Source organism: Vigna unguiculata, chromosome 1, assembly GCF_004118075.2.
Source record: "Vigna unguiculata cultivar IT97K-499-35 chromosome 1, ASM411807v1, whole genome shotgun sequence".
In the NCBI taxonomy this organism is placed as follows: Eukaryota; Viridiplantae; Streptophyta; class Magnoliopsida; order Fabales; family Fabaceae; genus Vigna; species Vigna unguiculata.
Window position 1 is genome coordinate 21,405,776 of NC_040279.1, and position 11,412 is coordinate 21,417,187.

At 36.1% G+C, this 11,412-nt stretch overlaps 2 protein-coding genes across 2 annotated transcripts; both read left to right on the plus strand.

The window, feature by feature from the left end:
• Positions 1–349: 349 nt before the first annotated feature.
• LOC114189596 lies at positions 350–6,227 on the plus strand. Its single transcript, XM_028078209.1, has 7 exons — positions 350–417; positions 528–599; positions 1,102–1,192; positions 2,020–2,262; positions 4,896–5,106; positions 5,165–5,349; positions 5,433–6,227. The coding sequence occupies exons 1-7, from the start codon at positions 350–352 to the stop codon at positions 6,225–6,227; spliced, it is 1,665 nt and encodes a 554-aa protein (XP_027934010.1).
• Positions 6,228–6,251: 24 nt separating this feature from the next.
• Positions 6,252–9,432, plus strand: LOC114189605 (uncharacterized mitochondrial protein AtMg00810-like). The gene is made up of 3 exons (XM_028078221.1): positions 6,252–7,030; positions 7,539–7,653; positions 9,286–9,432. The coding sequence occupies exons 1-3, from the start codon at positions 6,252–6,254 to the stop codon at positions 9,430–9,432; spliced, it is 1,041 nt and encodes a 346-aa protein (XP_027934022.1).
• Positions 9,433–11,412: the final 1,980 nt, after the last annotated feature.

The following is an 11,412-nucleotide window of genomic DNA, read 5'->3' on the forward strand; positions in this document are numbered from 1 at the left end:
TTTTACCGTAATACTTGCGCTATAACCCGTTATGATTTTCGTTATAACTTTATAAAGGTTTTTGGGGTTGCTGATATTTTTCGTTATCCAATATCAAGAACACTGTGTGTAATCACCCTACTAATTGGATTGAACTCTCGAGCATACACTTTTTTTTGAAGTCTACACATGTTAATTGACTACATATTTGTATTCATTTACTTGAACTTATACACACACTTACACTCACGACCTCTATGTGACAATTTTAGATTAAAATTGATTAAAATTGGTTATTGCAGCCCTAATACCTCACATGTTGGACATGGATAGGCTTGTAGTTTTTTCATATGAAGAGATTTTTGCCTCAATGAATGTTTTCTCTGTTTACTATGGTCTCCTACGTGACCAGGTTTATGGCCATATACTTTTAGTTGTGTAACTTCATATGGATATCTCGCTCCAGAGTATGTCTACTTGTACTGAAACACTCCTCTTATATGGAAAGAGAGAAAGAATGATTTTTTCCTATTTATAATATTTTGCAGATACTTTAGCAATTGCCTTGCAATGACTAAAAGTGATGTGTATGCATTTGGTGTTGTTCTTTTTGAGGTTATGTCAGGGAAGGGGGCCATCATTCAAACACAAGGTCTTGAAAAATGATCATTGACATCTATTGTAAGTTCCCTTATGAGACATTATACATTATAGTGCAAAAACTATCACTGGCATCTATTGAAATATAATTAACTAATCATAGCCGTCAAGTCACTAATATATCTGGTAATGATGGTACATAGGATAGGTTGTGCCTAGTTTGAGGATACTAAATTTACGTATGACAAGTAAACCTTAAATCAAATGCAATGAAAACTAGAAAACTTCTTTGCTTTGACTTCTGATGCATTACATTTCTTTTATTCTAAACTTGGCAGCAACAACATCTGTGTTTTCTCGCAACATGTTAAAATGACGAATTTCGAATTTATTATGCACGTCTAAATTTTCTCCTTGTTTCATTTATCATGTAAGTTCTCGAGGTTTATAGTTGCAAATTGTAACTATTTTCTGAGGCAAAACCTTAATATTTGTTAAATTGTAAATGTTGGCAATTCTTAGGAATTCACCTGATTCCGTTAGCATGGCAATCACAAGTAACCTCGTTGATCCTACTCTGATGGATCAGTATCCTCATGATTGTGTACATAAGGTAAGATGACTTCTCCATTTTCTACTGTTATATTCACGGTTTGGGGTATTTGGTTTCTCACCCAAGAAGCTTGAAGATCGTCCAACTCACAACCTAATTAAGAAAATGTTAATTTGTTTCATAGTTTCTCTTGGACTAATGAAAATTAAAAACAAAACAAAACTACATCAACTTTAAAGTCCATATCAAGGGATGACATTTTGCATAAGGTTTTATTCTACTGGCTCATTGATCTCGATATTTTTATTAAAGTATAATGCAAATTCTAGAACAATCTAGAAAAATCTAAGATAGAGTTATTGAAATGTAATGAAACTTCTAGAGTATTGGAGAAAAGTTTAGTATTGGAGAAAAGCTTAGAATAGGAAGAAAAATCAAGATCATTTTACTATCTAGAAAAATCTAGAACTATTTGCTCAAGTTCTTGCTAGAAGTTTCTAGAATAATCTATGGGTCTATAAATACCCCATGTATCCTACCATTTGCAACAAGAAGAACAACTAACACAACATCCAATACAACTACTCTCAACTACAAGATACACTTCTCCAACTACTACTTTCACACTCTACTATCTACACATTTTCTCTATCCCTTCAACTATCCCCTTCACTACCTCAAAATACTAACAGTGGTACTAGAGCTACGTCCGGTCATCTACTGGGCGTAGATAAACTTTTCAACTACTTCAAAAAAAAATTAGAACTCCATTCTATACTACTTCCAAAATATTTTCTCAACCTATGGCCACTACTAATCAAACATCATCAATTCCAGTACCTATTTTCACAGGAGAAAATTATGATTTTTGGAGTGTCAAAATGAAGACATTCTTTCGCTCCCAAGACTTATGGGACACTATAGAAGAGGGATTAACTATTCCAGAAGACACTTCCACTCTTACTGCAGCTCAGAAGAAGGAGTTGAAGGAAAACAAACAGAAGGATTCAAGGGCTTTATTTGCTCTTCAACAAGCAGTTGATGACACAATCTTTCCGAGAATAATAGGTGCCACAAGTGCAAAGCAAGCTTGGAACACAATACAAGAAGAGTTTCAAGGAAGTGATGAGGTACGTAATGTTAAACTTCATTCTCTAAGACGAGAGTTTGAATTAATAAGAATGAAAGAATCTGAGACCATTAAAGACTACTATTGTAGAATAAAGGAAATAGTTAGTCAGATGAGAGCCTATGGGGAAACTATTCTGGACAAAAAAATCGTTGAGAAAATTTTAATTTCTATTCCCCAAAAATATGATGCAATCGCAACCGCGATTGAACAAACAAAAGATTTGGCCACATTGTCAGTAACACAACTAATGGGCTCTCTTGAAGCTTATGAACAAAGATTGAAAAGGCATGAAGAAGACTCAGTCGAAAATGCCTTTCAATCAAAACTAAAATTACGGTCTCAGAATAAAGAATATGAAAGAAATAAAAGTAGAGGAGAAATTTCTAGAAATAAAGAAAATTCTAGAAGCTTCCTTATGACTCGTCAAGGAAAATATCCCCCATGTGGCATATGTAAAAAGACAAGTCACATGGAAAAAGATTGTTGGCATCATGGAAAACCTCAGAGTGTGTTTGGATAGAGTATTTTAATGAAATAATTCATTTTTTTGAAGAATTTAGATTGCTTTGTAATGAAATGCTTTGTTTGGATACAAAAATTAAAAAGCATTTCAAATGCAAGCATTTTTTTGAGGAATTTAAATTGGTTAAATTAGTAGAAATTCAAATACCCTCAAAATAGGTGAAATTTGAAATTCTTCCCACTCATCCTCACATTCTAGACTCTTTGGTAGGCCCGATGACACAAATGGGCTGACAATTCAGACGGGTTCGACGACCCGAATGGGCTCAACAATCCAGACAGGTTCGACGACCCAGACGGGTCCGACGACCCAGACAGGTCCAACGACCCGAATGGGCTCAACGATCCAGACGGGCCCGACGACCTGAATGGGCTCGACGATCTAGACGGGCCTGTCCGTCGACCCAGACGGGCCCGTCGACCCGGACGGACCCGATGACCCAAACGAGCCGTACGACCAAAACGGGCCCAACAACCCAGAATGGCCCGACGACTCAAACGGGGGCAGACTATCTGGACAAGATCAATGATCTAACGGGCCCGACAATTCAGACGGGTCCGACGACCCGAACGGGCCCGACAATCCAGATGGGCCCGACGACCCGGATGAGCCTGACGACCCATATGGGCCTTACTACACAAACTGCCCAACGACCTGAACGGGCCCTTCCAAACCTTTGGGCCCGACGACCCAAACAAGCACGACAACCTAGATGGGTCCAACGACCTGGACGGGCCCGACAACCTGGATGGACCCTTCCAAACTGTCAAGACGATCCAGACGGACCCAACGACATGGACGGTCCCAATGACATAGATGGACCCGACGACTCGGACGGGTCAAACTATCCAGACGAACCCGACGAGCCCGACGAACCCAAAGGTTTGGAAGGCCCGTCCGAGTCGTCGGACCCGTCTAGGTCGTCGGCTCTTCTAGGTCGTCGGGCGCGTCCGGGTTGTCAGACCTTTCCGTGTTGTCGGGCCCTTCTTGATCGTCAGGTTTCCAAATTTATCATAAATTCAAAACATAATTAAGCCTAAAATAAATATCGTTAAAATTAAATTTTATCTCACAATAAATTCAATTTTTTTTTCCAAACAAGAAATTGAAATGTAAGGTATTTTAATTTCCTTATCCAAACAAATTATTTAAAAAATGAATGGAATTTGATTTCAAACAATTCAAATGCAAAGCATTTCATTTTCTAAGCATTGTTGAAATGCTCCATCCAAACACAAGGTCAATGTCAGTAATGCAAGAAATTTGGCCACATAGAGAAGTATTGTCGTAATAAAAATAAGCATCACGCAAACTTTGCTGAAGAACATAATCAGGAGCAATGCTTATTTTATGCCAACCAAGAATCTCCTAACGGAGGAGAAAGTCGGTACTTAGATAGTGGATGCAACAATCACATGGCCAAAGATCAAAGCATTTTCAAAGACATTGATAAATCTGTCAATGTCAAAGTTCGACTAGGAAACAATGCCACAGTGGAGTCTCAAGGCAAAGGAACTGTCATGGTGGAGACAAAGAAAGGTACGAAATTCATCAAGGATGTTTTACTGGTTCCCAATCTTAAAGAGAATCTTTTAAGTATTGGCCAAATGATGGAGAATGGATATTCTCTCCACTTTGAGAAAGATACATGCAAAATTTATGACAGTAGAAAGATAGAAATTGGCCAAGTAAAAATGGAGAAGAGAAATAGAAGCTTTCCCATAAGCTTCAAACCTGGAACTAATATTGCCATGAAGGCAAAAGTTGATGACTCGTGGCTTTGGCATAGGAGATTTGGCCACTTCAACACATATGCCTTAAAGCTTCTATATAAGAAAAACATGATGAGAGATCTTCAATGCTTAAAGGAGAATAATGAATCATGCGAAGGATGTCTCCTTGGTAAACAACATCGATTACCATTCTCGACCGACAAAGCATGGAGAGCAAAAGACTTACTAGAGTTGATCCATACTGATGTTTGTGGACCAATGAAGACGCCTTCACATCATAACAATAGGTATTTCATCCTCTTCATTGATGACTTCTCTAGAATGACATGGGTCTATTTCTTAAAGGCAAAGTCAGAAGTCTTTGGAATATTCAAGAAATTCAAGGCCCTTGTTGAGAAGCAAAGTGGAAAACAGATAAAAGTAGTTAGAAGTGATCCTGGAAAGGAGTATACATCTCGCGAGTTTGACAAATTTTGCGAAGATGAAGGCATAGAAAGACAACTCACAGTCGCATATACTCCACAACAAAACGGTGTATCAGAAAGGAAAAATATGGAGATGGCAAGATCAATGCTAAAAGAGAAAGGTATGCCTAACACTTTTGGGGCTGAAGCAGTCTACACTGCAGTTTACATTTTAAACAGATGTCAAACTAAGGCAGTCAAAGACAAGACTCCTATTGAAGCTTGGAGTGGAAGAAAGCCATCAACCAAACACCTATGAGTATTTGGATCTATCTGCTACATACATGTTCCTGATCAAAGGAGGCACAAGCTTGAAGACAAGACTATACGAGGAATATTCTTGGGATATAGCACACAATCAAAAGGCTATCGAGTTTACAACCTACAAACAAAAAAGCTCGTCATTAGTCGAGATGTTGAAATTGATGAAAATGCTTCTTGGAATTAGGAAGAAGAAAAAGTTGTTAAAAGCAGCACTTTAGTCCCAGTGCAACAATATCAAGAAGAAGAAGCTTCATGTACGCCTTCTCCACCTCCATTAGAAGATTCTTCACTAGAGTCCACTCCAAGACGAGTAAGATCTTTGGTAGACATATACGAAACCTGCAATATGGCCATGATTGAGCCTAACTGCTATGAGGAAGCATCAAAGCAAGAAGTATGGGTCAAGTCTATGGAAGAAGAGGTTAAAATGATTGAGAAGAATAACATTTGGAAGCTCGTAAACTGTCCTCATGGAAAATACATCATTGGAGTGAAATGGGTATATAAAACAAAGCTCAATCCTGATGGAACTATACAAAAGCACAAGGCCAGATTGGTTGCAAAAGGATACTCACAACAACTAGGAATCGACTACAATGAGACATTTGCTCCAGTTGCACGACTAGATACAATAAGAGCTCTAATAGCCATAGCAGCACAAAAAGGATGGAACATCTATCAACTAGATGTCAAATCAGCCTTCCTAAATGGAGTGCTCGAAGAAGAGATTTATGTTGAACAACCTCAAGGCTTCATTAATAAAGGCAATGAAGGCAAAGTACTAAGACTAAAAAAAGCCTTACACGGCTTGAAGCAAGCTCCTCGAGCATGGTATAGCAAGATTGATCAATACTTCATCGATCAAGGATTCAAGAGGAGCAAAAGTGAGCCAACACTATATATTAAAGCACAAGGTCAGTATCACCTCATTGTCTCCTTATATGTCGATGATCTTATCTATACAGGAAACAATTTGTAGATGATAAAAGAATTTAAAGAAGACATGATGAAGGCATTTGAGATGACCGACCTTGGGTTGATGAACTATTTCCTCGGTATAGAGGTGAAACAACAAGAAGACGACATATTTATCTCTCAAAAGAAATATATTGAAGCCCTATTGAAGAAGTTCAAGATGTATGACTGTAAACCTGTCGCTACTCCATTGATGGTAAATGAGAAACTACAAAAAGATGATAGAGCACAAGAAACAGATGCATCACGCTACAAAAGTTTGATTGGAAGTCTCTTATATCTCACAATCACAAGACCAGACATTATGTATGCCACAAGTCTTCTATCAACATTCATGCAAAAGCCAAGTCAGATTCATTATGGAGTAGGGAAAAGAATTTTAAGATATTTACAAGGCACAAAGGAGTTTGGAATATGGTACAAAACCATTACTAACTCAAGGATCATTGGCTACACCGATAGTGATTGGGCAGGATCAATAGATGACATGAAGAGCACCTCAGGCTATGCTTTCTCGCTTGGATCGGGAATATTCTCTTGGGTGTCAAAGAAGCAAGCCACAGTTGCACAATCAACCGTTGAAGCAGAATATGTGGCAGCAGCTGAAGCAACAAGTCAAGCTATATGGCTTCGAAGAATACTCAAAGATATGGGAGAAAAACAACGTGGCCCTACTACAATTTATTGCGACAATAAGTCAACTATTGCAATGACAAAGAACCCAGTGCATCACAGTCGAACAAAACATATAGCAATTAAGTACCACTTCATCAGAGAAGCGGAAACAAATATGAAGATACGACTTGAGTACTGCCTTACCAAGACCAAGGTTTGAACTACTATGCGCTATGCTTGGAGTTACCGAATTTGCATCAAGGAGGAGTATTAAAGTATAATGCAAATTCTAGAACAATCTAGAAAAATCTAAGATAGAGTTATTGAAATGTAATGAAACTTCTAGAGTATTGGAGAAAAGCTTAGTATTGGAGAAAAGCTTAGAATAGGAAGAAAAATCAAGAACATTCTACTATGTAGAAAAATCTAGAACTATTTGCTCAAGTTCTAGCTAGAAGTTTCTAGAATAATCTATGGGTCTATAAATACCCCATGTATCCTACCATTTGCAACAAGAAGAACAACTAACACAACATCCAATACAACTACTCTCAACTACAAGATACATTTCTCCAACTACTACTTTCACACTCTACTATCTACACATTTTCTCTATCCCTTCAACTATCCCCTTCACAACCTCAAAATACTAACAATTTTGTTCCGTTGTGTCTGTACATAGATTGCCATGCTGACAAAGCTGTGTGGAAGAGGATCCTGTATTACCTCCTGACATGAAGCAAGTTGTGATTTCCCTCTCACAAATCCTGTTGTCTTCTACTGAGTGGGGAGCCACTCTTGCTGGAAATAGCCAGGTATTCAGTGCTCTTGTCCAAGGAAGATAATTTACACACCAATGTCATCATTTCCTCCCACTACTTTATTATCTTCCCCTCTCCCTTTACCATAGAAATATAATAAAATATGAGCTAAGACTTCACATGGAACAGATGGGTCAATTGTATTTTACAAGATAGTTTTGAAAATTAAAATATGTTGTGATGGAGTTGAGAAATGATTTCTTTGCACTCTGATTGTAATTTCATTAATATACATATGTGTACTCATTGATTACTTGCATTTTTTATACCCTTCACAATGGCCAGATAAGGCAAGGCGTGATGCAATTCCCACATTTTATGGTTGTAATGTAAGATTTGTCCAAAAATGTTGCTTCATGTTGAATCCCCGCTAGAACAAGGAGTCTTTTCATGCTCCCAAATACATGTTATTTTCTCTCGAGATAATAATAATATTTCAAGGTTTTGAAGTAGTTATTGTTTTTAATATGGTAATGGTATACATGTGGATGTTTCTATATGAAATTACAATACAGACAAAATCAAAGGTAGTAGAACCAGTGTTTGTAGCTAGCTCAACATATAAAACACTTGATTCCATTTATTTAATTTAAGTACTAATTTTCATAATTTAATTTTTAGGTATTAATATTAGTAAAATTAAAAAAAATATTTATAAATTATTTTATAATTTAAAAATAATTTAAAACAAAATTATATATTTTTAAAATTTTATTATAAATTTTATTTGTGAAATTTCTTGTAATTGCAATTAACAAAACAATATTTGTGAGGGATTAGCTATAGGTTAGGGACACTAGAGTTGCAACAAACTAGCTACGAATTAGTGTCAATAAAATTCCGATAAATTAGCTACAGAAACGATAACAAAATTGTGACAACAAATTTGCGATAAATTAGCTACGAATTAGCAACAACAAATTTGCGATAAATTAGCTACAAATTTATGAGAGCAAAGTTGGGAGAAGATAACTATGAATTAGCAAGAACAAATTTGCGACAAATTAACTATGGATTAGCGAGAAAAAAAAATGCGACAAATTGGCTACGAATTAGTGAGAGAAAAATTGCGCCAAATTGGCTACGAATTAGCGAGAGAAAAATTGCGACAAATTAACTACGAATTAGTGAGAGAAAAGTTGCGATAAATTAGTTACGAATTACCAAGATAAATGTTGCGACAAATTAGCTACGAATTAGCTAGAAATTCTAAAACTTTACCACTTCATTTTAACGAGGAACTAGCGAGGGATTAGGGACGAATTAGCTACGAAATAGCGAGAGATTATATCCTTCTCTAGTTAGCTACCTGGATTTAACTACGAAACATTTCCTAGCAATTTCATAATTATTCTGTAGCAAAAGTTGTTAGCGAAGAATTAGCTGCGGATTAGGTAAGAATTTTGTCGTAGCTAATATGCAATTTTTTTGTAGTATATTAACTCTATTTAAAAATAAAATAGAAACTTAGTTGAGTAAAACATATATAAGAACAAAAATGAATCATAGAACTAAATATAGAGTAAATTATTAATTAAACCTTTAAAAAACATGGAATGCAATACAATGCATCTAATATGCTTGACATAGCAAAATATATATTTCTCCCATTTTTATCATAATCAGCAAAGGGTACAATTTAGTCCATCATTTTACAACAATGAAGGTGATGGTATAGGTGGTGTTTTCAATATAGAAGGTGATGTTGTGGGTAGGGATAGAGTAGAAGGTTACACCGTAAATGCTCTAAGTAGTTCTGTTATTAACTCTTGAAGTTATGACAAAAATATTGCTACAAAATTAATCATTATATTTTGCTTTGTTCCATCTCAAGTAACTAATTAAGATAAAGCCTTTTGTGTTGTTCTTTGATGGTTTCTTGGATTGCCAATTGAATCAAGTCTAATATGTTTGTAGATGTTACACGAACTAGAATCATTGGTATGAGTGTTGAGCCTTGTGATTTAGAGGAAGGAGCATCAAATAACTGCAAGTCTTGCACATGATTTGTAACAACAATATCTTCCACTTGAGCTAGAGTGTATGTTTCATCTTTGGTTTTAGCTTCTCCAATAGTGTTTACATCAACTTTAGCTTTTGAATCAACTTTCATTTTCACTTCATCTTTGACCTTCTGAATAGTTAGCTTCTGATACTCCTTCAGTATTTTCCTATCATGCTTATTAGCTAGATGTTTGACATTTAAAGAAGCTTTTTTCATATCTTTTTTTACAAGAGCTTATAATCTAAGGAGATACCAAATAATAACCTTGGACAACTACACCTTAGGGTTCTTATGAAGCTCCTACCATAGATAGAAACTAAATTCCTAGAGGAAAAAGGTGGTAGCTTTGTTGTGCAAGTATGTCTCAACTAGTAGAAAAATACATAGATTTATCAATGCAACCATGTAGTTCTTAATATGAGAAGACGTTTAAGACGATGTATTCTTCAAATAATTAGTCAGTAATGTATGAAACATGTGCAATTGTTTAATGTGTTGGTTGAGGCATAATAATCTCAAACCCTTCTTCTTCCACTTATTTGAGCTTTTTCAAATTCATTAGTGGAAGGTGAAGGTACATGGAATTATGACAAGTCTTTGCACCGAATAATTTTGACCATTTTCCTTAGCTTATTTTGTTCTCCATGAATCGACTTTGACTTTACAATTTAAAATAACCACTAAAAATAAAACGTAAGTTTTGAAAGAATAATATATAACCAAATGTTAAATAATTTGGTACTATTAACACAATTGTAGATCTTCTACTCTAACGAGTTTAACTTGGAATTGGCAATAATGCAAAACTAACTTTTTATGACAAATTATTATGCCAACCATAATCCATCTGACATAATAAGTGACATGGTAGCAAAATTATAAATATAACAAGACTTTCTGTGTCAGTCATGACTACAATCGACATAAAAATAAGGGGGGTGGTAATTTTGTAATAAAGTAGAAGAATTTCTATGTCGATTAATAACATGTTTAATTTCCTTCTTCACCCAGCATTCTTGTGTTGCACTCAGACTTTCCTCTTCTAGCTCTCGCAACTCTTTCGTTTGGTAAGTGCGTGTTTTCCTCTCATTTAGGTTTTCTTCATTCATATTGAGATCAATGTAGGTGTAATAATGTTCTTATTATGTTTGTTGTGTTTGCTATGTCGGTGCCTAAGTCCCAAACCTCCTTGGCAAAGAAGTAGGCGACGAGAGTGGTATTGGAGGCAAAGAAAGGGGTGGTGAGAATGCAGACCTTGTAGATGAAAACGAAGAGGCAGAGAAAGTGAAATAGGGAGTGAATGATAACGACGGTGAGCATGGGGATGGGGTAAAGCATGTTGCCTATGAAGAGGCGCGTGATGAAGGCAAGGACGTAGATGAGGATGGGTGTGGCGTTATGGGTGAGGAGTTCCTGCTGCTTGGTCTTGAGCTTTAAGGTTTTGGGAGCAAGCCGAAGTTGATGGAAGGTTTGAGAGAGAAAGTGGGACTTTCTATGTCGGTTGTGCAATAACCAACATAGAAAGTGGAAAAATTTATATGCCAATTGTATCTATGTTAGTTCTAGAACCGACATAAAAATCCATTTTTAACTAGAGCATAGGAAGTCTTCGTTGCGCTAGTGTGGCATTAGAAAAGACACATTCTTAAGAAAAATAAGATACTAAAAACACATGTTTAATAGGTTTTATCCATGAGTGATAATAAATAAATGGAAGGGTCCTTATTAGGAGTATTATTTATGACATA